The following is a 27,633-nucleotide window of genomic DNA, read 5'->3' as shown; positions in this document are numbered from 1 at the left end:
CTTTCCTTGAAGGTCTGAAACACTTAAAGTTTCAGTTTTGGCTGTTGCCAAAAAACTGCATGTTGACTATGACTTAAAATTTTCCCTTTGACCAGAAATTCGATAATTCCATCCTATACTTTCGATGGAAGCTAGCTACGTAGGGCACACTTAATTCATGAGGACAACAAGTAAAGTAAGATTTTCTTACTTTTTTTCAAGTATCAATATATATAAACATACTCGGGATCGCATCAATAAACTCCAGTAAATGATGCAAGTGTCCAAGGTGAGTTTTAGATTAATTAAGGCGAAGATAAGATGTTAGCGTCTGCCCTAAATAAAGAATATAAGGTTGAGTGAAAATTTTCACAAAATTAATGTATTTATTTGTAGATGAGCGAATCGATCACGAGTAAATGGGTAAACACTTTAATTTAATTATGGATGATAATTCCAGGCCTAAAGGTAAATCTTACGAAGAAAGATTAGATATCACACAGCTTCTAGTTACTTGTTTTCGGAATCTGCGTGGCGACCACATCGAAATACACAAATAAACTCATGGTTAATAAATGATTCCGGAAGGATCAATGGAATATGAAACAGGAACCAATGCAGCAACCATGCACGCATATAAACTTGAAAAACTGCGGCAAAAAAACTCGTCTGTGGGAAAACAATTCTTTGTTTGAGTCACCGACATGTGGAAGAGCTTTCCTGATGATATCGTTGACGAGTATGAACGCTTTTAATACCAGACTAGACAAAGTTATGCAGTTATATAAGTTCCGACTTAAAGTGACCATCAGTTTCACTTCACGGACCCGGTAAAAGTGAGGTAACTATTCAGTTTTTTAATTCAACGTCAGATTCGAAAATATCTACTCAAAAGGCCACTTTTTAGATCACTTGTAAACAAGTTACGAAAATTACATGAATCGGCGACAGGCCAAGATTCAGCGCCTACTCTAATATACTACACAACTATACTATACATACTAATAATCCTTTTCACAAGAAGTTTAATCGAAGCAACTGTAGCAATGATCTTACATATCCTGTGATGCTTAAATCATTCAGTCATCATACCCTAAATTAGGATTTTTTCAAAGATTAATTTTAATGTGGGGTCAGCCAGCGCCCGTACGTTTTAGATGGCAAAGTCTCGCGGCCTTGGACCCTACCGGTGCTGCATCAACTTTCACTTGGGGAAGGACGCGCGCGGACGCAGCCTCCAGACGCTCGTCATGATGTTTGTTGTGTCAACATGAACTCTATTCAATTAAAAACATGCTGATTAACTTAAAGCGGGACGAGAAAGCGTTAATTATGAAACATCGCTGTGCGATTAAAATTTTTGAGAAATTAGAATATGAGCTTCCAGTATAAGTAGCTCGAGTAATGACTCACCGTCTTTCCAAAATCCATATGTTTTTCATTTGTAACTTCCACCAGTGGAAGATTTCTGGGAGAGTAAATATTTACAATCCAGAAGCAGTGTATCTTATATTTTATAACTTATTCACCAAAAAGCTAGCATTCCATCGGCACATGCAATAGTTTTATTAAAATTCTTGACTTTATATTTTTAGATTTTTATTCATAGCACATTCTTCGACATTCTTACATCTGCAGGAAGTGCGGCCAGGTTTGCGGATACTTTCACTGCTGCTGCTGCTGGGGATGATGGTACTTCTCCTTCATATCTCCCCTGCCTCCTCAGCGCCCGTCCCGGAGGACAACCACCTACCCGCGGTGGCGAACGACCCCTACGAGAAGCGCCCTCCCAAGCTGAAGAAGAGCCTCCTGTCTCCTCTGTACAAAAAATTATACCCGTTCTACGATCGGTGAGAATTATGGCTCCCTTATACAATGCTTGAGTGACAGCTCACCATGTCTGCTTTATGCGCGGTCAGACTGACGTCTGTTCAGCCTTATGTTTGAAAAGAAATATTTGCATATTTGCTTCACACACAGTGACATCATCCCCAAAGTTCTCGCTGGTACAGCAAATCATAAATACTAGTGAGTTATTCTGAAAATTCTGGTAACTTTCACCAAAAGTTTTCATGTTAGCTCCAACGCAATGAGATGAGTACGATTTATTGTACGTACGTTTTTGAATGTGCGCTTCCAAGTGCGCACGTTTTCATTCCCAGCAATATTGTCAGAATACAAGTATGTGACGTGGTATAAAGTCGGGGAAACTACCATTCATTGCAGAAGCCTTTGAAATGTCGCTATTATAGCAGGCAGTCCAATTGAATGCTTTTTTGACTATTGCAATTACATAGTACAATAGCATTTTTCTTAGCCGGTACATTCTCCCGCATTCTTCTTGAAAGATTTTATGAAACAGATTTTTCACGCCTTTCATTAATTACTTTCTTCTGTAAGTTTATTCTAGACAAGATTCATGCTGAATAGAAAATATCTGATTATTGAAGTTCCAAATCCACAACAACATTTATTGAGGTTTTTCTTTGCGTTTTTCATCTTCGGCTACACTTCGGCGTTCGCCGGTGGACTTCTTACAGCATGACCGAATTGCGTCACGCTCTGCCGGTCTTATGAAACAATGGACGGAACTCTAATCGTCTCCACTGCGGCAATTCAAATATTAGATCGAGGTCCACGAAATGCAGAATATCACATTTTCATCTACTGAAATTTCGGTGTATGCACTTATGACCGTTGTCGGCTGCTAGCAAGTCGATTGCAGTTCATACATATATAATCAAGTGGTATATAAGGCTATTTTCTTAATTGATATATTCAATGGAGATTATAGCTCCTATCATAGAAAGCAGCGATGGAGTTCAGAGAACAAGTTCCCAGTGTTAAGGAGTTAGGTAATCTTTCTACACGCTGGCCATATAACAACTGTTGTTTACTCATAAGAACATTTCGTCTGTTCAGCAAACACGATCAGGGAAAGTTCTTAGACCATATGGGTCCCTCACGAGGCGCTTGTTGTGTGAGCCCACTTTCCCTCTCAACTAATTTTTAGCGCATTTTCTCATTTATGGAAAAAATGCACTATTGTGCTCGCCATGTCCGTCCGTCCGTCTGTCTGTCTGTCCGTCTGTCTGTCCGTCTGTCCGTGACCTCAAGTTTTCGTCGACGAGAAAATGCGCTCTCTATCACTCACTGCAGTGAGTACTGAGTTATATTTTTTTCTTACTTGTATATATAATAGCATGTGTTCAACAGGCTAAAACGAATATCTCTCAAAAATTTTAGTGCATAAGTCTAAGTGATGATGGTTTCGCACTCACTATTTACACGTTATTCTTCAGTTGTTGTGCAAAGAGCAATAAACTAATTTCTTTTGATATTTAGCGGATCTCGTGAAGCACGGCAAGTGACGTGACTTGCGTGATGTAACGTCCTTGCAGCTAAGTGCTCGTTTAATTATTGCACTGCAACACTTAACGTCATTCTTCGTCTATGGATCGTGACGTGCTGGTATTCCGGTGACCTTGCAGAGTGCCGACACGACGTCGGCCGCGGGACCGTTCTAATTTGCCACGTTTCAATATCGTTTATCTCTCATTTTCGCCAGTGCACTTCGAATCAATTATGTGTAACGATCTTAGAAAATTTAGGGAACTATGACAAATGTAGTCATGTTGTAAAATAAATTGTAGAGATGCGTAGATATCATCAAATCAGCACTCCTTCATTTTTCATGATTAAATGACTGTGCAGGCACATTTGAGCATCTTGAACAGTTGCGTAACTTGAAGGCCCCGTTACCGGTGACTACTACGACGCTAACGGTAACTAACAGACGGTAACTAACAGACGGTAACTAACAGACGGTATCTAACAGACGGTAACTAACAGACGGTAACTAACAGACGGTAACTAACAGACGGTAACTAACAGACGGTAACTAACAAACGGTAACTAACAGTTGCGTACTTTCCAGGCCCCGTTACCGGTATCCCTACTACGACGCTGAAGGTAATGGCGAGCTGCTCTACGGCTACGGCGGCAAGAGGTTGTACAGCTACTCTGTCTTCCTACCTGTCGAAGGCTACTACAGGAAGTAGGAACCTTGTCTCAGCCAGGGAGTTCAACTTTTATTTTTATTTACACTATTTGCTTTCTTCTACTTCAGATTAACCATGAATTTTGAAAAAAACGACAAAAAAATTCACGCAATTTTAATGGAAATGTCGAAATTTTGTTATTCTTTAGACAATTTTCCATTTACATGTCATTGATTAAATTTTATTTCACTGTAAAATACTGTCATGATTTTTATCGTCATTTTATTCCTTTAATTTTTGTGATAATGCCTAAAGAGACAACGGCTCATATATTTGAACGTTAATTATGGCAGGATTTATGTCTGTACTTTTAACGTATTTAAAATCACTAGCTGCCAACCAGGTGATATGGTAATTAGCATTTTGCTTCATTACCTTCATGATTGATACTTTTATTTGCAGTTAGATCCCATTATCATTATGCTTGTCTACAAATTGTCATCAAGAATTCAATAATAACAGTGTATCATTTTCACACTAGTTTTCCCTATTAAAGTTAACATTAGACACATGTATTTTGAATGATTTTTGTATTGATGTTATTTAACAAGTTACTAATGTAGGAACTAGTGAAAATCAATAATTAATTTTTTACACTCGGCTTTTTTCGCTTAGAAGACATTATTTGGCATGAGCTTAACCTTGACGTTCGAGATGGCATGAATTCGCTCTTCGTCACTTCGAATAGAATGTTAATTGCCATATTTAAGTAATAAATACATACATTGGCAAGTAATAAATAATGTACAAGTTATAAATTAAAGTAATAAATACTTGTTTCGCAATAAATACATCCGTAACAGTACAAATAATTACATTATTGTATGTCATGTCGTTCTCACGCGTCCGAAACGGTATTCAATGATTACCTTCATCTTCGAGGAAGCCATAACGACTAAGCTTTTATTATGAGGATTTAAATGAAAGCTTTCGAAGACCAGTCGAAATTATCTCATTCAATTAGCAACTTGTTCAATACAAATCGAATAAATACCAGACACAGGCGCTTACTAAGAAATTAGGAAAATTATCACTATCCAAAAAATATATATACCTAGATATTAAAATATCACGAACTTCCAGAGTTTTTTTAATAACTTTTCGAGTATTTATTAGAAGCAAAAGATTACTCGTTTTGCCTCAAATGATTTGAATTACTTTTTGTTTGATATTTTACCTTTAAATTTGCATATTTTCATAGTCTCTAACCACTTCTACTTCCACTGCATTCTAATTAAATTTCAATTTGGTTTACACTAATCATTATTGCATCAGATAAAATTCGTTTGGTTGATCTTGCACTTTTTGCATTACAATGTGTCTTTGGTGCTCTGCTACGTGCGGAAAGTGATGAGTAGAATCAATAAATATTTTCATGTTGTTGTAGTTTTTATGACCTTCCATTCAGTAAAAAAATCATTTCGGTTTATAACATAGATATTTTAAATTTGTACAAATTAAATCAACCATTTCTTTGCCTTATATCCACAATGTCCCTGTAAATCTTAAATTCCTGTCGATTTTTAATTTCCTGTACTGGTGATGGCTAAAACTGTACATCAGCCATCGATTTACTCGTAAATGAAAATATATATACTAAACATGTATGTATTGCTCTCTACGAACGTTCTCTAATGAAATATGTACTTTTGCAACGTACCATTTATCCTAAGACTGATTAAAATTAAGCTATGCGGGACCAATGAATTTTCCATTCGTTCCTATGATGATTTTTTTTGATAATCAATAGATTTTATTTACATTTTATACGTAGAGAAACTTAAGTTTAGGACAAACGCAGCACCTTATCATATGTCAGCACGGGGCATGTTATTTAATGAAAATTACTTAACTTGTCCTTTATAATGCAATTACGCGCGGCCACGTCTGTAACTGAAGTATAAAGCCATTTCAAGAGAACATTTTTCTATGGCCTAGTCAAGAAGTTGGACTGTCTCATGCGAATGCTATGCTTATAATTAGTCATGTTGTTTGTGCTTGGGATTTTGGTAAGCTGCCCAACTTCTGCGTAGGGTTTGTTCAGTGATAAGTGCGGCAGCTCCGAATAGCACCTGCGCTGCGAGCCTCCGACCTCGGCCCACTCATTCGACGAGAGGATGACAGAAGTCTTGCTTTTAACCACCTATACACATGCTCTGCGTGGGGAGCTCATATTGATGATTTATTTTAAATAATAGTAATACTAAAAAGTCTTGGTAGTGGTTTTATCTGTAAACTAATGACATTTTTATAACAAAACAAGGTAACTTGCGATTCAGATATGGGTTACAATGAAAATATTATAAGTGAAAGTGTGTCGTATTGCCAAATTCAAGTAGATACGCAAATGTAAACGCGCAATGATGAACGCATTATTGTGAAATATGATGATGAATATGATGGATTGTATGCATGGATATGAGTGGGCAGCGCTGCATGTCAAGACGCAAAAAACGCGTGTTTATGAACTTATCGCACCTCATTGGCTGGCGCTGGGCCAGTTTGTGCTGAACCTGGCGCGGCGCTGCGGTTCCGGGGGCAGAAGCTCTGTCGTAGCCGCGCGAGAAGGATCTTTACTGCAGGTACGTAGAGGCGAGCTACGTAATCAACATATACACCTAAAAAAATTGGACACAAGTATGATTGAATATCAGAAAATTTATTTTATTAATACTTTTCTGATTTGTATTTTTTCAATTTGTCGTTCAATATTTTTCAATACATTGACAAACAAACGTGAAAATTATCGTTAAAATTAAGCCTTCAATACAGCTTAGCCAAACGAACAAATTATGCTTTCCTATTCTAATTCGCACTTATTGAAACGATCACTTATATTCAACGAAAAGGATCATTCGGCAAATATTTGAATTATTCACTATTGATTATTATTTTGTAGGATTTAATTATACACAGAATACTTTGTACCATGAAACAGAAAGCTAAGATTCAGTAAACTCTTTCGATTTTTTAGATAAAAAATACAGAATATCAACGATACAAATCAATGTTCAAATTAAATGATCAGACAAATAGATATAGTTTCGATTTTATCATGAAGTTTCATACCCATATAAAACGCAGGCTAATAAATCCTTAAATGGATTACTGTGTTTGAAACATGATCGAAGTGTTAGCCAGCTTTCGATGGAGACCTATCATGTTTTCATTAATTAACTGTCGTGAGTTTTCGATGACAACGCCAGTTAATTTAAACTACATCCAAAATACGTATTTAATTCCCAAAAATCTGGGTCCAAGGAGCCGAGTGGTTAAGGCCAATACGCAATACCATTAGTGCAGGGAATTGATGGTTCGAGCTCAGCTATGTGTTAAAATTCTGCTGTTTTTAAAACCGATAGCAATCCAAACTTGGTTTGACTTTCAAAACTGACGCTATTAAACCGGCCCGTTCATATATTCCAGGACAACATTTTTATCTATAAGCAAATATTCCACATCACAATATTAATAATAAATAAATTTAACACAAATTATATTCTCTTTATATTATGAAAACCTATTTTTTTACTTTTTTAACAGAGCCGAAAGGTCACAAACGTATTTTTTTAACCTGCACCCTCGACTGCATTCACTCTCACTCACAAATCTACAGCTTACGAGTCCATCACTGACACCGACTGTCCACGCACGAACGCTGCTGAAAAACTGGTCATAAATCAAAGCTTTTTCAGTACGCAAGTTTAAAACGCTCATCCTGCAAGTGACCTTGAAAAAATTGTCACGAAATTAGACGTGATTTGGTCATCTGGTCTGCATGGTGTCATGTTGGCAGAATGATGATCCCATGTCTATTTCTTATTCTCAGGCTGACAACTGTTTATTTCTCGAAGAACTTCCTCCTTTACGTGATGTAAGGGGATAATTTTACGCCGGGCCAATAAATGCTTAAAATTATCTGTTGAAAGCTCATCGGATTGCAAAGGAAACTGCTTAGTGCTTATTTAATGCAGTTATTTACTGCAGTTGTGTTCAGCATTTTAATGACAACATTAATTTTCGGAAGCGTTCTCGATAATTCGCTTTGACTGCAGAATCCCGTAATATCAGCAGAGGTTTTGTTGAGTATGCGTTTCTTAGTGAACAATATTTGTTTTTTGGGGGGAATATAGGTAGAAACGCACGTTCTGTGAAAAATTGAAATGTTGAGCTCATCAAAGGCGGTTCGTGCAAAGGTCGTTTATTATTAGAAGAGGTGGTAAGCAGGCGCACAGCCGCTGAGGCTCGGCCTCATGCATTGCTCCAATGAGAGAACATTTCCCTACCTGTTCTCTTCATTTTCGGAATTATTTATTATTTTAACCATAGATTTGACAATTAAATTTAATTTGTAATATCTAGCACAAGTAAACAATAGTCATTTCATCCACAGTCTCATTCGAAAATATTTAGCAAATCTAATAAATAAACTTGATTTATTTAAAAGGAGTTTAATAATTTCAGATTTTCTGAAGATAATAAACCAAGGCCGCAAAGATGGTGGTCACGTCACGACTGCTCGCCGCACACACCTACGGATACCCTCTGGATGTGAGGTCGCGCTTCTGGAGTAACTACTACAGATCCTTGAAAGGTCGGTACCAGAGACTCCGAATATTTCCGTAAAGTAAGATAGAGTGGTAAACTTAAGTAACATCTTACGATTAAACCATGAATGCAGAAGCTAAGTGTACATTTATATTAATTTGCTCTCCCTGAATCCAAAAAAACACACTTTATTTATATAAAAGGTTCGCACACATTCTAATTTTAATTATAAAACTTTTTTTATTTCATTTTACACTAGCCGTTAGTCTTGTAACTTCAAATCACATTGCGTCTCAAAAAATCATAATAATAACAATATTGAATAAACACGCATGCGTTTACTTTGTCTCTTCGTGGACTGGTTTTGGTTCACTGCACAGGTTTATCTCCCTTGGAATCTTATTCGGATGGCAGATGTTCAATCCGAAGAGTACCGACCCCGCGCCTCCGAGACGTATCCCATCCGTGGTGGTATGACATACCATCCCTCAGGCCTGGCCACGTACCCCCAGAGTTCATACCCGCTCAGTGCAAGTACGACGTCGCCCTACGGCCTTCCTTCCTATCACCCGTAAAGAAAAGCTACGTCTGGTATGGACACCCGAAAAGACCGAGATGTAAGTCTTATTTTCTTTGATTTTTTTTAAATCGCAAAGTAGTTCTAAATGTGGGATTCGACTATTTAAAAATTATCATGAATATAGAATTTAAAAGTATGGAAAATAACTGAGTCTGCTTCATTGTGACTGCGATTTTATTATCAAATTTTAATTCAATTTTATTTAGGTCTCAAGTGAGTTACCGAAGAAGACGTAAGAACACAGCAGGGGGTTCGATCGACGGTCTGGAGAACAGTCATTGCGAATAATGCATCGCAATTGCCTACTTAAGTAATTAAATAAAGCAAAATATCCTTCTACACTTATTTTTGGCGCAATGAACCTTGCGTTAACGACGTTGTAAACACTTAGTCCTTACCCATGCATAATTCGAATGATAGTTTGGGGTTACATTGGATGAGATCTTTTGGTTCTTTTAGAAACCCTTAAACTATTTGTATTTGCCCTATGTTAATCGTTGCAACGTTGTGTTTTAATAATACCTCGATAGCGGAATGAAAATTTACGTAATATAATGAAAAATTGGCACCAGGAAATACCCAGAAAGTCAATTGTAGGTTTGTGATTTAGATATTTGGGAGACTGGAAAGTCCATTCAACATGCATGCTTTGCCTATTTCAGACCGTCCTGATACAATTTTTATAACCAAATATTAATAGTTTTTATTTTAAGCCGAAAGGATATTTGCATACAAAGGGCTTAAATTTTTCCTCATAATAAATAAAATATGGTAGTAAATAAAATTCGTGTCTTTATTCGACTTTTTCATCAGAAGGTAAACGCAGTGCAGTGCAAAACTTCCCAGCCATTTTGCACAATAGTAATTTGTTAAAAATATTCGTTGAAGCGACACACGAACAGCTAAGGGGACGGGCTGCTCCTATTTTCTCAAAGAAAATCAAATAATGTAGTGATGTGACCTTTGATTATATATACCTTCATAATTTCGGCCGAAATATAACAACTTGATTGTAGTAGGTTATGAACCCCCAAATCGACACGCCTATCGTGATCCCTGGCGATCTCAATCTAAATATTCATATTAGATGCTCTGTCATATCAGTATAATAACATATTCTTCACTCTGAATTAGTTTTTTTTATATATTTGGGATATTTGATTTAGGCAATGCAACATTTATTTTGAATTTCATCTAGTTGGAAACTTTTGCGCTTCAACTTATGTGCTACTTTTTTTAATAGGGTGCGGTAAAAAAAATATTGTTCATGAGGCTGACATTAACCACTTCGACACTTCTGCGACGAATATTCGAAACAAAATTTTCGGACGAATTGTCATAGCAGGTTTTTCAAGCATAAGTGTCAAGTAAAAGCCAATATTGAATAAGTTTATAACGAAGATGCACTCGTCTGAGCGCTGCCACAATTTTTTGTCCGTTTTGGTTTTAATTTGCATGCTAAATGCAGAATTTTAAGATGTTTTCCACACATAGGTTTTTCAAATCGAAATTGATCTTGACCTAATTAATATCGAAGTTATTTACTTACAATACGCGCCTGCAAGCATTTTAGAATTTGTTGTCCACTCCGTCTTCACGCAGTGCGCCTAACGCTACGCTAGTGAAACTGAATGCAGAAATGAAAAATTAACATAGGCTTCAAATGCTAGACTTAAAAAAATATATATATTACCGTCTTCAAAAACCAATATGATGAGTTCAAATGAAAATGTAAGTTATCTTATACGTATAATATTCGGTGCTGTAATTGTTACGGTTTAAGAATTTTCCGACTGGGTAGATTAGAAGATAACACCATATGAATAAGCTTCTCTTTAGGAACAACGGCAAATTTTGGATATTTATAACACGCTGCAAATTTTGGACAATGAAGGACAACCAATGCGTTTTTTTTATTTAATGACAAACAACTGGACATAATGATTTCGTCTTCTATATATACTTGGACTGTAGTCAATGTACTGTGAAATAAATGAGACACACGACGCCCCTCAGGTGCCACGTGGTGGTGGTGGTGACGGCGGCGGCGGCGACGTTGCCACTAGGAGAGATCAAGAGGTGTGATCAAGAGGTGTGGCTTAGGGTGGCCAGAAAGAAGGAGGAGGAAACGGAAACGATAGTAGGAGGCAAAAAGCATGGTTGAAATAGTATAAGGTTGACCCATCAAAAGCCCATTTTTGTGGATATAGTTCGTTGTTCGCCTGTGACGTTACTGATCTCAGTGACGTCACGGACATTAACCAATCACCGAAATGCGATCAAACCAATCAACCGATCCGTCATGGGAATGACGGGTTTGTTTACGTTTCTCGATCTACGTCATAGTTGAACTAGTATAAGGTTGACCCATCAGAAGCCTATTTTTGCGGATGCAGTTTGTTGTTTCCCTGTGACGTCACTGATCTCAGTGACGTCACAGGCATTAACCAACCACCGAAATGCGATCAAACTAGTCAACCAATCCGTGATGGGAATGACGGGTTCGTTTACGTTTCTCGATATACGTGACGTAACAGAGCTGAAAGATGGAATTTCTCGTGGGTCAACCTTATATTATATAGTTCGGGAGCGCAGCCGTGGGTAACAAAATTGACTCGTAAACAGGACCTGGGCCCGGCGCCAAACATCAGCATGCAATATCTACACATAGCCTCAGATCAATGAGCTGTGGGTAACTCCGGCTAACAGTAAATCCGCTTTGCACAACACAGTGAGCTGAAAGACGGAATTTCTCGTGGGTCAACCTTATATAGTTCGGGAGCGCAGCCGTGGGTAACAAAATTGACTCGTAAACAGGACCTGGGCCCAGCGCCAAACATCAGCATGCAATATCTACACATAGCCTCAGATCAATGAGCTGTGGGTAACTCCGGCTAACAGTAAATCCGCTTTGCACAACACAGGCTTACACAGCCACTGGCCACTGCTTCACAGAGCCGGAGGCCAACTGGCCGGAGCGCAACAGGTCCTACCGCAACAGGCGGCGCAGGTTAGGTTAGGTTAGCCGTGAAGATGCCAGCTGCGTTACGCTCGGGAAGGTATATGAAATAATTATGAATAGCACTGTGGACTTGGGCTATGCTGACCAGTGACCTCTAGCTATCATTCCTGCCTATCCACCCATATAGCTCCACCATGAATTCTACCTGGCGTAACAAGAAAGCTGAACTGAAAGACGGAACTTCTCGTGGGTTAACCGTATATACCTAGGCAAAAAAGAGCTTGGCGCATTATTCGGAAATCGGACATCTAGGACAAATTTACGACCGGACCCGCGGCCGGTCTCGCGGCCAGACTCCAGATTCAGTGTACATATTGAACCTATCTACCAGTCTACCAAAGTTCTGAACGTACCCAACGTAGCTCGAATGCTCGATGAAACTTGGTAGACGTATTCATTATGGCCTAACGGTGATGTCAAGCTCGGGACAATTTTTTAAATTTTGCCTTCATTCGTGAGTTATATGACGAAACTTGCCAAAATTTGCAGTGCACAGAAAATTTCCAAAGTACTGTCATAGTGTCATTGACAGTTGACACTGACAGTTCATTGCTGACTAAAGTTTTCCTGTACTAAATGGCTAAATGCTAAAAATTTTTATGCCTGATTGGGTCTTTTATCCCCTTAGCTTTCATGGAGGCTAAATCTAAGAGAATGAGAGCACTTGTTCTGGTCTCACTCTCACGTTCTCACATCACTAGGCTACTAACTACTAAAACTATTAGTAATAATCAGTACCTAATTCTATCATTCTATGTAATACTAGTACTGCCATACTGGACCTGCAGACTGCAGTCATCACACAACACTTCCAATTACCACAAACCTACTGTTACCTACATAATGTGGGTTTGTGGATTTGTCCTTCCAATTAGGCTACCACCAGTTGTTGCTGTAGTCAGCAATTTTGATTGTGGTACATTTTTTATGAACCTAGTGTGATGATTGTGAATTACATAAGAAAGACGTCTGTTGGTTTGAGATTTGGCTGCTGCAGAGGCAGCAGAGCCAACACACCCACACCAGTCCTGGATGGGCCAGCCCACATATTCAACCAAACCTACCTCAGCAAATTAACTCAGCAGAACCTCCCCAACAACCTACTTAACAACTACAGTCACTAGTTCCAACAAACCCTTCAAACCAAAAGTCCAAAACCAACCAAAAAATAGAGGAAACAGCTAAAACACCCTCAAAATTCTCCAAATAAACATAAACACACTATCAAACAAAATAGATGAACTAGCCCTACTCGCCAAACAACAGCGATCACTACAAGACTATCAACACTATCACTGTACAAGAAACAAAACTCAAGCCCACAACACAAACACCAACAATTGCAGGTTTCACAACAATAAGACAAGACAGAACACACAAACATGCTAGTGGTCTACTAAGTTACTAACTTACATAAAAAAATAACATTACCTTTTCCATCATTCAAATCCCACCAAACATAAACCAAGCTGCTACAAAACTTCAAATCTCTCAAGTTCACTTATCCAATAATAAGTCAATTTACATTGTAATGGGTCGTCTTTATTAGTTAAGTGAGGGAAGGTATTCAAGGTTCTTTAAAATCTAAAGGGTTAAATAAAAGATGGCCTCCCAACTTCCCTTATAGCCATCCCTGTCTACCAGGTGTTTTTCTCTTTTTTGTTCAACTTTATTTAATTCTAATACAAACTTCATTATAAAGGGACTTAAAATTTAAACCTAAGAGAGAACTCTAAATCAAAAACCTAACCAACTACTGGATGACTGTTTAGCCATTAACTGGGGAACTGGGTAACCAGATAACTGTATAACTAGGCAAACGGGCTACCGGACAACTAGCAACCAGGCAACTGTACAACCGGAAAAACTGACTACCGGACAACCGGGCAAACGGTACAACCGTACAAACAGGCAAACGGGAAACTGTACAACCGTACAAACGGACTACCGGGCAAACAGGGCATGGGTCGCTTATGTGAAGTACTTGAAGATGCTTCTGTAAAATATTTACATTATCAACACCTGAACACACTATTATTAAACACAACATCAATACAAACTTCAAAACATATATACACAATAAACTATCACGCAGGATAACACATAAATATATTTCTCATCTATAACGGTATTCTCAAAAAACACAACATTAAATCTTCATCAATGAATATATGAGCAGTGATTTAAAAGTATATTTTGGCAACTACTACTCACCAAGAAGAGGTAGTACCATAAAATGGGGTAACTTAGACCGGCGGGGTAACTTAGACCACTTTTCGTTTTTTTTACAAAAACCCCCACAACTCAAAAACTATTTGACATAGAAAAATTTGCACTAAAAATAAATAGATAAGACATGAAAATAATGCTAGTAAACGTAAACGGCCTATCTATTCACTATTTCAAGAGGAAAGGAGCTAAAAGCGGCATTCAGACTAGGCTTCTGTTTGAAAATATACAGGGATTCTAGAATTTGTAGATCACTAACACTAGATCATTTTCATGTCTTATCTATTTATTTTTAGTGCATTTTACTTTACTAATTGATTTATTTGCGTTTCTGGGACTGAACTTTTTCTGAACAGAATTTGGTGTTTTGAACTGACGATGGAGCTGGACTCCAAAACGTTTTCTCTTATAAAGATATGGTGAATTTTTGTGGTATTTTTTTTGCTTTTAAATTCCTGGCTAACTTGCGATTCAAGCAAACAAGTGATTTTAATACAATAATAAGTCAATTTACATAGCCAACCTATACATCCCTCATAGAGACACCAATCATCCATTACACAACCAAACATATCAACTCATCACTGAATGCCTAATCCACATTGCCAATAAACCAAGTACAATCATAAAAGGAGACATTAACAACAACATTAACATTACAACATTACATTAACATTAACAAAATTTGGCACTCACCTTAAAATAACCACAGAGGCATACTAATAAAAGACATTATACAGAATTCAAACCACATTATCCTAAACCAAAATTCACCTACTCATCTACCCACTACAAACAATCAACAACCTACCTCTCCTGACATTTCTACAGCCTCTGACATTATAGCAAACAACATTACCTGGACTACTCTGACAGAACTTTAATCTGACCACCTACCTAAACTAGGTACTAGACTACAGAACAAAAACAAACTTCCGACTACAACACCAAACAAAAACATACACTAACTACCACAAAGCTGACTGGGCCTCCTTTACAACTGAAATAAAAACAGCACATAAAAGAAAAACATAACAGACCCAACTGACATACATGTTGCAAACAAAACCTTTACAAACATCATAGTGGCAAACCAGAGCTTTTTTAGAATCAGTTCATTCTTAATTTCCTTATTTACTCAAGATTTAATAATGCTGGTATTCAGTAAAAATATCCAGTATGATAATGCTGGTATCCAGGATACTTTACTGGTCTACTTATGGGACTCAAAAATGAACTTGAGGGAGAGTCTAAAAAACTCTCTGCTTTGCCACTATGACAAACATCATAATCCAAGCAGACAAACACAACATTTTTAAAGGCAAAATAAAAACAAAACAACCACCTCTTCCAGATAACATAAGAGCTCTCATAACTCAAAGAAATCAAATCAGAACTGCTAATCTCACAGACCCGCAACTACCGCAGTTAAACAGAAATTGTCAAAGCAGCTAAAACAATAAAAATTCTAAAATCTCTCACATCAACAAACTGGGGAAAACAAAAAGAAGTCCTCACAACCTACAAAACTATAACACGACCTATAATAGAATATGGCAGCACCATCTGGTCCCCAGCCTAGCACAAACTCACACAAATAAACTACAAACAATCCAAAACACAGCACTCTGCATTGCAACAAGTTGTACAGCTGATACTAACTAAAGCCACCTACACAAAGAAACAAAAACGCTTCCAATAGACCAGCACCTCAAACTCCATGCATCCCAACTCAGACTAAAAGCTCAAGCACTAACCCACCCACTTAACACTCATACTCAACCTTACAACCCACCCAGACTTTTGAAACAAATAGTTTTCACAAACAGAAACTACACTACTAACATCCATAGAACCAGATCAAGCCACAACAGAAACACTGAACAGACACAAGAAACAAATACACACTACAATCACAACTAACTACATAGACAATCTACCAAAAAATGATTATTTTCTGCACCAGCACCAGCCATAGATTTCAGAAACCCAATTACCCAGACACACGCGAAGCCATGGTGGAATTCTAACATATAGTGCTCAAAGGTACTTGTGGGCGGAGTCATGTCATCTCTCATCTGTGAGTGGGCTGAGTCATGTCATCTCCCATCTGTGATTGGTTGAGAGGGTCATACTTTCTACACTGTGATTGGTCAATAGGATCATGATATCATCCTCTCAAGACTGTGATTGGCTGATAGGATCATGATCTCATGCTATCCAGGTTATGACTGGTTATGGGATCATGATGTCATGTTATCCAGGCTGTGATTGGCTAAGCAATGGCCGTTCCATTGGTCATTTAAAACCCCCTAGAATTTCACCTTGCGCGAAGCACTAGCACCACTCCATATAAACAAGTCCCCTTTACTACACCAATACCGACAAAAGATAAATACAGTCACACATCCATCCCCCCTTTGTCCACTCTGTCACAAACATGTACACAACACCAACCACCTGTTTGGCTGCTTGGAGCTGGTCATGCCCATTTTGCCCCTGCTTTTGTGGAGCTCTCCCATCGAGGCGGCAAGGCTGTTGGCTGTTGGTATGCTGGGGGGAGGTTGGGCTGGCTCAGGAATGGTTGTAGGCCCCGTCCCGCATTTGTTGCGGGACAGGGGGGGTGAAAAATAACAACAAAACAAACAGCCTATTTTTACCTATTATTTTTTAAAAGTATCAATGACTACTTTTAACTATTGTTTATATTATATTAAATATTTTTTTACCTACCATTTTATAAAACTTCTGGGGCTAGATGGATCATCTCTTATGAAATTGTCAGTGAAAGTTCATGATTGAGCTGAACAATCCCAAAATCCAAATTCATCTAAAAGCCTGTCACTTTGAAGCTGTAAAATTTATAAGATTTCTGTAATAAGCACAAGGTTATAAATTTTTTTAGTTTTGCACTAAAGGAGCCACATAGATTGATTGACCTGCTAATATTTGGTAGAGCCACTTATCCACATGTATCAAATATTGAAATAATCCTGCTTTTCCTCTAAAATCAAGCAGCATAGATTTAGAAGCTATACTTTTCTCATTGAATCAGAATCTATGTGGTTCCAAAGTCATGTATTTTGATTCGATTGAAAATTTTAAGTTTCAAAATTCACAATTCCAATAAAATGAGATGTTCTGCAGTTTAGTTTCACTCCCTTGCCCAAAGCTTTGCCAGTCAAAACATTGTTGATAATGGTTGCATTGTTGCAGTTGCCAGTGATGTGAGATAGCTTTATTATCTTAAGTATATACATTGTTTCCATTGATGGCTGGTGACATGAGTGCTGACTCAACTCAAGTGACATTAAAGCTCCTATAAACCACTTACACAGCTAATTCTGCTACAGTACAATATAAAGCAAACATATATCTTCTTGAATTTTTTTACAATTTCATAGAATTTCATTTTATTATGCATTCCTCATATTTTTACTTTTGAATAAGAGGCAATGTGATGAATCTCCCGAGAAAGGTTTAAAGTAAAGTCATATAATTTCATGACCTTGCAAAAGTTATGAATGATTTCTGTCATCTAATGAGATTTTTATTTTCAGATTTTGTAACTTATCATTCAAGAATTATTTGTAAGTCTTGAAAGAAATTAAGTTGGTATTATGACATCTGTTAACTTTGCTCTAAAATGCTTCCCAAAGGTATGATGATTGCTTTAATTTATATGCCAAGTAAAGGTATCATATTGATATACTTAAACAAATGTTTCCTATTTCTTGAGCTCCTTGAGAATTATCAAACAATGGAAATTTGTGAGTTCAAAATATAGGATGGAGTATTTTTTTTGTCAAGTAGTTAACAGTTTTTTGTTTCTATTGTTCAAATATAGGTATGTTAGATAATTTGAAGGAACATTGTGATCAGTGGGAGTAAGGTTGTTTCCAATGATGTGTAAAATCAATGTTGAAGCCTACTAGTCACTAACACTTGCTTATCTAAAAGTTTATGGCAAGTAGTGCAAGATATAAAAAATTTTATCTGTAATCTTTTTTCAATTCATGCAAAATTTGTTTGATTATAGTCAATACCTTGTAAAACCATTTTTGTAGGGAGGATACCATATTATATAGGTATATACTTGTAAATAGTCTAATTTATTTACATTTGTAAAAATAATACAAAATTATATCATCTTGGTAATACAGTTTTTGTTTAAAAAACATGGTTAAAAGCCAACATTAATTAGGTGTATCCATTTACTTATGAATTTTTCAATGGCTTCAATTCATGATAGATACCAATAGCAGTAAATATGATGAAACTGGTTCATGTTTCCATGTCTAGATACTTTTGGGTGTTTCATAAGTTTTTCTTTCCAGATTAATGCTTGGTCATTCATATGTCATCCCCGGATTTTCTTGAGCACCAGCTGCACTCGATCAATCAACTGTCACCGAGCAAGCATAACACGCATCAAGAGTCCTGCCTATTGTAGGATGTATCCTTGCTTACTAGTCAACAGTGATGGCTCCACTATCAAAGTCAGATATGAAAAACCTAGAAAAATAATCCGGGTGAGTTTTATATTTCCTTCAACAAATAGAACTTTCTTCCTCTAACTCATAATATTTTGGCTTGTTGCAATTATTCCAATTCAGTAGATTCATGGCTACAATCTTAAATTATGTCAATGGCCTAAAACTTGCCTGTGAAAGCTACTATCAATGCCAATAACTCTGACAGCAGCCCCCTAAAGTTGCTGGCCTTCAATAGAAACGTTCTATTTTATGAACAAAACTGAACCACATCTTTCTAATGTGATCGGCATAGTTTTTTAGTTATGTGGCAATTAGACCCCATAAATCGCAATTCTGACCATTATAATATGGGTTTTTATGACAAGCAGCAAAGTATGTGAAGTTTCGGCTCAGTGGCAACTTGTGTGGTAGGTATTGACCATAACTCCATTTTGGCAAAAGATTCTTTTGAGTTGAAGTTTATATTCATTGTATTTCATAGGTCTCAACACACATTTAATGATGAAATTCCAACTTCTAGATATGTTTTACCTAAATTTAGAGCTGATTTGCATCTGTTGCATGAAATTTTATCCAATAGGATTGAGATTGTTCATTAAGGTCTTCAGTTGAGATCCATTTTGAATTTTAATTTTTTACAGCTGCCAGTTGATGTCTCAACTCTAACGGAAGAAGAAAGGCTTGCTCGCTTGGATCAAAGGAAGCCAAAATCTAAGGTGATGTATTGCAAGGCTTTCTTAACTTGGAAGCAATAAGGTCTCAATTCATCACTTCTGAATGAATTAGATGTGATTCCGAGTAATCTAATTTTTCTGTTTAAAATCACTTAATCTGAATATACATTGAGAATGTATGATGGCAGCATTTATATATACATTGAGAGTGTATAATGGCAGGATATGAATAGAGTCATCAAATCAACTAGCTCTGATGATAAGGTCTTAAGGTTTATACTGGGTGTATGAAGGAAGTTTTGTTAAAGGGATAAGTCTTGGTATTGGTCATTAGTTTATTGTTAGCTGTGTCAGACTCTATGTAATGAGCTGCACTGTTGCATATCAGGATTCAATTTACTCCCATTTAATTCACACCTTAAAGACTGAAATTTGGTCAAGAACAAAAAAACCAGTAAGAACTTGCCGAAAATAAAATTGCTAAAAATTAGGTCATGCATAGCTCATCGTATAGGTTTCAGAACCAAGCTGCTGCATGCATACAACTTTGATAGTACCACACTTCAATATATGTATTGTACCACCACCTTACTTAAATTTATATTGGAAGTCTTGTTTGTTAAGCCAGAATGTAATTAGCTTGGATTAAATTGTGACGGAATATAGGGATTTGGTAGGTTTCCATTCTAAAGGCTTTTTAATAAATATGGCAACATTTTGTGACGTTTCATTGTTGCTGACGCGCATAGTGGCAAAGCAGAGAGTTTTTTAGACTCTCCCTCAAGTTCATTTCTGAGTCTTATAAGTAGACCAGTAAAGTATCCTGGATACCAGCATCATCATACTTAAGAAATTGGTTTAAATCTTGAGTAAATGAGGAAACTAAAAATGAACTGATTCTAAAGAAGCTCTGGTTTGCCACTATGCTGACCCGTAGTGAAGTGTTTTGAGAGTCATGTGAAGGCAACAGAACTTACGTAACGCATACATATTTTTTTATAGTTTTTCATTTCTCGATGCGTCCTTAATGTGTCGGAATATATCGCGTTTACCCTACATGGATTTTGATGTGTTACTAAGTGCATACTATTTAAACAACTAATTATTTTAGAGACAGGTACAGAATATAATAACTTTCCAAGCCACAAATAAAGATTTTTTGCTATTTTGGAGCAGCAAGAATTTTGCTAGATGAATAATTTATCTCTCATTAAATTATTACCCAAAGTCTGCACTCTGCTGTCAGTAGGCGCTAAGTCACAAAGCGCACCTACTAGCAGTCTAGACTGTCTAGCACTAGGCACTTCTATTTATTCAAGTTCAATTTCAAGTCCTGTTCTCCTGTAACCATGGTGCCAATCCATAGGTTATTCAAAAGAACCTGTTCTTATGTCATTTTGAACCGATCAACACTTCTTTATGGACCGATCGTATAACACATGAAAGCTACTATCAATGCCAATAACTCTGACAGCAGCCCCCTAAAGTTGCTGGCCTTCAATAGAAACGTTCTATTTTATGAACAAAACTGAACCACATCTTTCTAATGTGATCGGCATAGTTTTTTAGTTATGTGGCAATTAGACCCCATAAATCGCAATTCTGACCATTATAATATGGGTTTTTATGACAAGCAGCAAAGTATGTGAAGTTTCGGCTCAGTGGCAACTTGTGTGGTAGGTATTGACCATAACTCCATTTTGGCAAAAGATTCTTTTGAGTTGAAGTTTATATTCATTGTATTTCATAGGTCTCAACACACATTTAATGATGAAATTCCAACTTCTAGATATGTTTTACCTAAATTTAGAGCTGATTTGCATCTGTTGTATGAAATTTTATCCAATAGGATTGAGATTGTTCATTAAGGTCTTTAGTTGAGATCCATTTTGAATTTTAATTTTTTACAGCTGCCAGTTGATGTCTCAACTCTAACGGAAGAAGAAAGGCTTGCTCGCTTGGATCAAAGGAAGCCAAAATCTAAGGTGATGTATTGCAAGGCTTTCTTAACTTGGAAGCAATAAGGTCTCAATTCATCACTTCTGAATGAATTAGATGTGATTCCGAGTAATCTAATTTTTCTGTTTAAAATCACTTAATCTGAATATACATTGAGAATGTATGATGGCAGCATTTATATATACATTGAGAGTGTATAATGGCAGGATATGAATAGAGTCATCAAATCAACTAGCTCTGATGATAAGGTCTTAAGGTTTATACTGGGTGTATGAAGGAAGTTTTGTTAAAGGGATAAGTCTTGGTATTGGTCATTAGTTTATTGTTAGCTGTGTCAGACTCTATGTAATGAGCTGCACTGTTGCATATCAGGATTCAATTTACTCCCATTTAATTCACACCTTAAAGACTGAAATTTGGTCAAGAACAAAAAAACCAGTAAGAACTTGCCGAAAATAAAATTGCTAAAAATTAGGTCATGCATAGCTCATCGTATAGGTTTCAGAACCAAGCTGCTGCATGCATACAACTTTGATAGTACCACACTTCAATATATGTATTGTACCACCACCTTACTTAAATTTATATTGGAAGTCTTGTTTGTTAAGCCAGAATGTAATTAGCTTGGATTAAATTTAAGTTACAGAAGATTTAGGAGAGCCATTTGACAAAAAGAAGAAATTGACATTACTTGTTGAGCTAAAGTAATCGAGAGATAACAAAATGAATGTGTACCTCTTACTCAAGATATTATCGTTGTTTACAATTTATTGCAAGAGTTCCTAATGTGGAGAATTACAGTATCTGCATATGGTGTTGAGAACATTAATGAATATAACGAATGGAAGATATTATTCATACATGATAATTTGTTGCTTTTCTGTGTGCAGGTTGTGATTGAAGAAGAATTGCATGAACTTGACATGGCCAGCAAATACTCTCATCTTTGGAAAACCTGAATGTTGTCAATTCAATAGTATTTTAGGAAATGTGTGTAAATTTGAATCATATTAAATAAAAATGAATGGTTTCAGAGATGCTTTACCCCTGAGTATTTACATTATTGACTGCTGGTTCTCGGAATAAGACAATATGTACATTTACAAAATGAAAATAATTAAATTCGTCCAATATATTACTTGCCTATGATAAATTCACGAATGTATTACAGCCTTCTTATCGCAATGGTTAATTTTGACCATACCTTTTTTGAGAATGGAATGATGTATAGTTTCTTAAGTAATGTAGTTTTAATTACACATCAAGTTCTACAGTTTTATCTGCGAAGCAAAATATTTAGAATTTGTAAAATCTCTTTTGAATACTGTAACTCTAGCAATGGCCTTTTGTTAGTTAGGGCCTTTTGCACACATTTTTCTGTGTATGCACTTTTTCAAGTATATCTAAATGTCTCTCATTTAACATGATTATAATAGAGGATGAAAAATTCATAATTTATTCTATTTACTTCTGTCCAATGCTTGATAAACCAGAAACAATTTAGCAGTCATTCAAAAATCTTTGCAATACATGAGTTTTAGAAAATTGTATTTGACTATCAGCAAATCTAACTTAACAGAACCATGATTAACTTACAGCTACCCTTATTTAATAAGAACCTAACTTTTTGTTAAGTAATTTCAATTCAAGACTTGAATGAGATTTAAATGAGAACTCATTCCCTTGAAACAAAAATTATCTTTCAATAGGCGAAAAAATAGAAAATTAAAAAAATTTCCTGTTCTTAAGCGAAGCGTGGGAGTTAATGAGTTAGTATAAGTAAGTGGCTCCATTACTCATTAACGCTTGTTGGCTTCAAATTATTTAAGTTCCTGTAAAAAAATGTAATGCACATTATGCACTATTAAACCATGATATAAAATGCAGAGGGCAGTAAAATAAAAAATATTTGTCTATCATGACACCTTTAGTTCAATCAAATAAAATTTAAAGTCTCTCACTAGTTTTACTTTGAAAACAATGATTTGCAATTAAAAAAGTATTACTACAATTTTTAAATATCTCGTAACGCATACTGGTACATTTTGAGACAGCAACAATAACCCTTTTTTTAAAACTCAACTAGATAAAACTAGCTTAGACATGATGTTGCAGAGGGAAAGACATTCAAGTCAGGAAAAGCAATATGTACTTCATACTTTTCTCAAAGAATTGATAGCAAAGGTTTTCAATATGTTAGATTGTATCAGTTTAAATGACAGTGGTATTTTAGCACTCTTAGTGGGATGAGAGTTAGTGCTGAGAAAGCCAGTACAACAACCGACTTCAATTACTACATTAAAGTATTTTCATTTGAGCCATGGGTACATTCGTTTTAGAAAAAACTATAAGACAAAACGACTGATAATGTGCACATTTTCACTAACCTAGGTACTGTGAAAGAAGATTTTAATCAAGAACGCAATAACAGTATTGGAGGGATGGATATAGTAATTCATTATCTCCAACACTGAGTATCAAGGTTATATGGCAGGATATGATTTGAAACACTGCCAGAACAAAGACAAACTTTGTCAGTAGCAGTCATCAAGCAGTCAACTTGACCCAAGGAGTGAGGAGTGCTGGAGAAAACTTTATCAGGGTTAAAATTTAGCTTCATTGCATCCAAAGATTTTGCTGAGTTCAAAATAGAATTTATGTTGGAAATATCAGCGGCATACAGATTCTCATTTTGTGGTCTGACGCAAGCATGTCCTCCAGTTTGCTGCTGAAACACTTCAATGGTGTCACCATCTTCCATGTCCAATCCTCTTGGTGTATCATTTTCTGATATAGGTTGCCCATCAAACCTGAATCGCACTGTAGATTGAGCAAGCTTTGACCTGGCACAGTAAGCACTCATGAGCTTCTTGAGGGAGGTGTGCTGCTTGATCTTGAAGTGGACGACTTGACCATCTTGACCCAAAACCTTTAGATTTATGTGATCTGTGTTTTCTTTCTGAAAAATACAGGGTTATGAGAAATAAGACATTGTTAATGTACAAGACATAAAGATTCATTTCCTGCAAAGCAAGCATTAAGAATATAATAATGATATTATGTTAGTGACGATACAATGATTGACACAGAAAAAAGTTATTGAGATTTTCTAAAAATTTACATGAAAACAAATAATTTCAAAAGATTTTTCTAAACTTGATCTTTTTAATTTTTTTCCCCAGAAAAATTTCTGCATATCTTAGTTAACATTGTTTATCATGCATAGAGTTATCAATATAAAATGTAATCAGTGATAGAAAAGATATGACAATTGGCAGATTGCAGAGAGAAGTGCTGTTTTCTCCACAGCTAAAGCATGCTAAATATCAGAACTCTTGGCCAAACATCATTATTCTGATGGTGAGAAATAATCAACATTCTGCATATCAGGGTTGGCATTGATCAAATCAAATTGATTAAATCATGTGATTAAATCATTTGATTATTTTATAAAAAATAAAGATTTTTTATTTAAAAAAAAATCAACCCTGCTGCATATACTGCAAAGGCATAACAGTCAAACTGGCTTTTGAGATATTGAGGCTTAAGTAACTGGTTTTGGTCTAATTTGAGTTAATGTTACAAGATCTCTGAAGACACACTAGCATGAAAAGATCTACTATGCATCTTTAGAAGATACTGCTGAAACATTTTATCAGAAAACTGCACTGTCAAATATTTATTGATCTACAATTAAGAATATTCAGGTAAATGTAGAAATAGTGATGAGTTTCCCAATAATCCACTCTAAGGAGGGTATAATGGATGAACAATGCTAGAATGTTGGACCATTGCTACTTATTTTCCTTGCAATAGTTGCATTCCCTTGCAACTAATATATTTTGCTAAATGAGTTTGTGATAATTTCACATGACCTTCACTGATATTATATGGAAGAACATAGAGCTAATACAGTTCAAATATATATATATATATATATACATTGGTGATGTAGGTATAAGATTCAAAAATTTTAAAAAGCATGTCACTATCAGACTTATATTGAAAATGATCAAAAAACCTCTAAAACAGTAACAATGCAGGATTTATTTCAGAGGAAGGCATTTCATAATTCCTAGGAATGCAGTGCCTTTGAGGGAAAACAATAAATAAACCACAATTATGTAGGTACATAGTGAAGATCTGAAGGCATAAAATTGAATGCTGGCACCTGCCAAACTTTTTCAATAATTTGAATGCATTAACCAGTTGTAAGTAGATAGGTATTTTAAAATCTGGTTCAGCCAAATTATAATCCATCTTTTTGATCATAAAAATATATGATTTATAATGAGAGATTTTAAATATGATCAAATACATTTTTTTGAGTCATGAGATTTAAATGAAGAGTTTAATTTTTCCAAGCTGTATGAGGAACACATTTACAAAAGTTTTAATTATAAAATAAAACCAATGCTACAACCTACCCTACTTATATTTAATCCACTATGCAGAGTTTATTCATTGCCAATATTGGGTTTTTTTAGGCCAAAAGCCTTGCTTTAGGTAATGTGTAGTTTCCATCAACAGTACTAGAAAATGTCTACTTGCCAAGCTACAACTAGAGCTTTTTAGCCATTTTTGGAGGTGCCAGATTCCTGCTAGATCAATTATCTTTTATTTATTGTGAATAAACTGTAAGATTGCAGAACAAGATTTCTAGCAGAAAGTAGGATTTTCTAATCATGGTCACCAGAACTACATTGCCTGGAAGATTTATTGCTAATAAAATTTAGAAAAAGATGTAAACCATAAATATGTGTGTTGATAGGGTCTCTTGACATAAATTGCAGTGCTAGTACAATGCAAGAGATGCTAGTATATTTGTTCTCTTCCTGCATAGTGCTACTTATAGTTATATATCATATTAATGTAAAACAATATTTACCTTTGCTTCTTCAGCCATAGCTCTATTGAAAATGTGAAATGAGATACAATGGATTTGAACTTTTAAATTCTTGACTTATTGAAAGGTCTTTTGGCTCTATTAAAAAAACTCTTGTTATAACAAATAGATTTTAATTTTTAAATGTTCAAAAAGTACTACTTTTAGAATCAAAAGTTCATCTATAAAAGGATAAAATTAAGAATAAATTATATAAATTAGGCTTATTTTAAATCATTAAAGAGATTGGACATTTCAGAATTTTAGCCCCTAATGGAATAAAATCTATTCATAAAATGAAAAAACATACACTGTTAAGTAATGGTTAACATAAAAAAACCATGAATCCCTATTTAGCTGATACTGCAATCAACTCTTTTCCTTGCAATCAACGTGCACCCAATCAGAAGAGGAATTAAAGGCACAAAGGTAGAGTTGCCAAAAAGGATGGTGCCTCCATGGGACTGTCATACACTATAAAGTGAGGAGACACCAAGGGTCATGAGAAAGAATGGGTAGACAAAGAGATAGTGTGGACTGAAGTGGATCCTCACTCAAGGCAGACAGGGTTAGGAGTGCCTGCAACTCTGAAGGTGTAGGGTGACAGGGAACAGCTGATCTGGTCCAGTGCTGAGCTCTTAGGTCAGAAAAGCCAGGGTTCATCTGAGGTGGTGGTGCTGCAATGCAAAAACTCACAATTTTATTGTGGTCCAATAAACAAGGGGAAGAAAGTGGTGACTGGTGACAATTGAGTGTCATGGTTTGAAGCCTTGTTGTGACAATGCATACCGGTATATGTAAGGGAAGCTACAAGGTGAAAGGGAGGAAGCTCTTCTAGGATTTTAACTACTAGAATAAGGACAAATAGACTGTTAATAAAAAAATCAAACCGTTAAACAAAGTTTTTGTTGTTAAACATAGAGAATTCTTTAATGTGGATTCATTTTATATTATTCAAAAAATCAATTTTAGTAGCAATATAAAACAATATTTTTCTTTTGATTTGGTTATTTGAAAATAACCCCATGGATTGTTTTTGTGATAACATTATATTTTTTTCAATTCTACATAATTTTGCTTTTTTTTGGTTAAAAAATAGTTAGCAATACAAACCTGAAGCCTGAAAATTATTTTGCACATGCAATAGTGAAAAACTTGAGTGTTGGTAAAAATTTTCCAGTGCAAAGTCTATCTTTAAAA

General features: G+C 35.9%; 3 protein-coding genes across 4 annotated transcripts; all 3 read left to right on the top strand.

Annotated features, from left to right (window-relative positions):
• Positions 1-76: 76 nt before the first annotated feature.
• Positions 77-4,138, top strand: LOC108673519. Its single transcript, XM_018161364.2, has 3 exons — positions 77-268; positions 1,618-1,829; positions 3,917-4,138. The coding sequence occupies exons 1-3, from the start codon at positions 251-253 to the stop codon at positions 4,038-4,040; spliced, it is 354 nt and encodes a 117-aa protein (XP_018016853.1). The 5' UTR covers positions 77-250; the 3' UTR covers positions 4,041-4,138.
• Positions 4,139-6,538: 2,400 nt separating this feature from the next.
• On the top strand, positions 6,539-10,123 carry LOC108673530. Of its 2 annotated transcripts, none has more exons than XM_018161377.2 (4): positions 6,539-6,622; positions 8,505-8,634; positions 8,969-9,205; positions 9,375-10,123. In XM_018161377.2, exons 2-4 carry the CDS (start codon positions 8,538-8,540, stop codon positions 9,383-9,385), a joined length of 345 nt encoding a protein of 114 aa, XP_018016866.1. In that variant the 5' UTR covers positions 6,539-6,622; positions 8,505-8,537; the 3' UTR covers positions 9,386-10,123. The 2 variants fall into 2 exon arrangements, 1 of the variants encoding a protein (XP_018016866.1); XR_007156587.1 differs by having other exon boundaries at positions 6,540-6,622; positions 9,003-9,205.
• A 7,818-nt stretch (positions 10,124-17,941) lies between these two features.
• On the top strand, positions 17,942-22,579 carry LOC108673526 (39S ribosomal protein L55, mitochondrial). The gene is made up of 4 exons (XM_018161373.2): positions 17,942-18,078; positions 18,757-18,951; positions 19,557-19,631; positions 22,439-22,579. Exons 1-4 carry the CDS (start codon positions 18,040-18,042, stop codon positions 22,505-22,507), a joined length of 378 nt encoding a protein of 125 aa, XP_018016862.1. The 5' UTR covers positions 17,942-18,039; the 3' UTR covers positions 22,508-22,579.
• Positions 22,580-27,633: the final 5,054 nt, after the last annotated feature.

Source organism: Hyalella azteca, unplaced genomic scaffold (genome assembly GCF_000764305.2).
Source record: "Hyalella azteca isolate HAZT.00-mixed unplaced genomic scaffold, Hazt_2.0.2 contig3384, whole genome shotgun sequence".
Taxonomy (NCBI): domain Eukaryota; kingdom Metazoa; phylum Arthropoda; class Malacostraca; order Amphipoda; family Hyalellidae; genus Hyalella; species Hyalella azteca.
Note: the sequence above shows the minus strand (reverse complement) of the source record. Positions and strands in the feature narration are given on the sequence as shown.

What these genes read in the sequence shown, in the direction of transcription:
- LOC108673519 (XM_018161364.2), top strand. An exon ending in TTATACCCGTTCTACGATCG is followed by an intron (nt 1,830 to 3,916) that starts GTGAGAATTATG and finishes CGTACTTTCCAG; the next exon opens with GCCCCGTTACCGGTATCCCT.
- LOC108673530 (XM_018161377.2), top strand. Translation starts at nt 8,538, where the DNA reads ATGGTGGTCACGTCACGACTGCTCGCCGCACACACCTACGGATACCCT. An exon ending in CTACTACAGATCCTTGAAAG is followed by an intron (nt 8,635 to 8,968) that starts GTCGGTACCAGA and finishes TTCACTGCACAG; the next exon opens with GTTTATCTCCCTTGGAATCT.
- LOC108673526 (XM_018161373.2), top strand. Translation starts at nt 18,040, where the DNA reads ATGACATCTGTTAACTTTGCTCTAAAATGCTTCCCAAAG. An exon ending in AACCTAGAAAAATAATCCGG is followed by an intron (nt 18,952 to 19,556) that starts GTGAGTTTTATA and finishes AATTTTTTACAG; the next exon opens with CTGCCAGTTGATGTCTCAAC. An exon ending in AAAGGAAGCCAAAATCTAAG is followed by an intron (nt 19,632 to 22,438) that starts GTGATGTATTGC and finishes TTCTGTGTGCAG; the next exon opens with GTTGTGATTGAAGAAGAATT.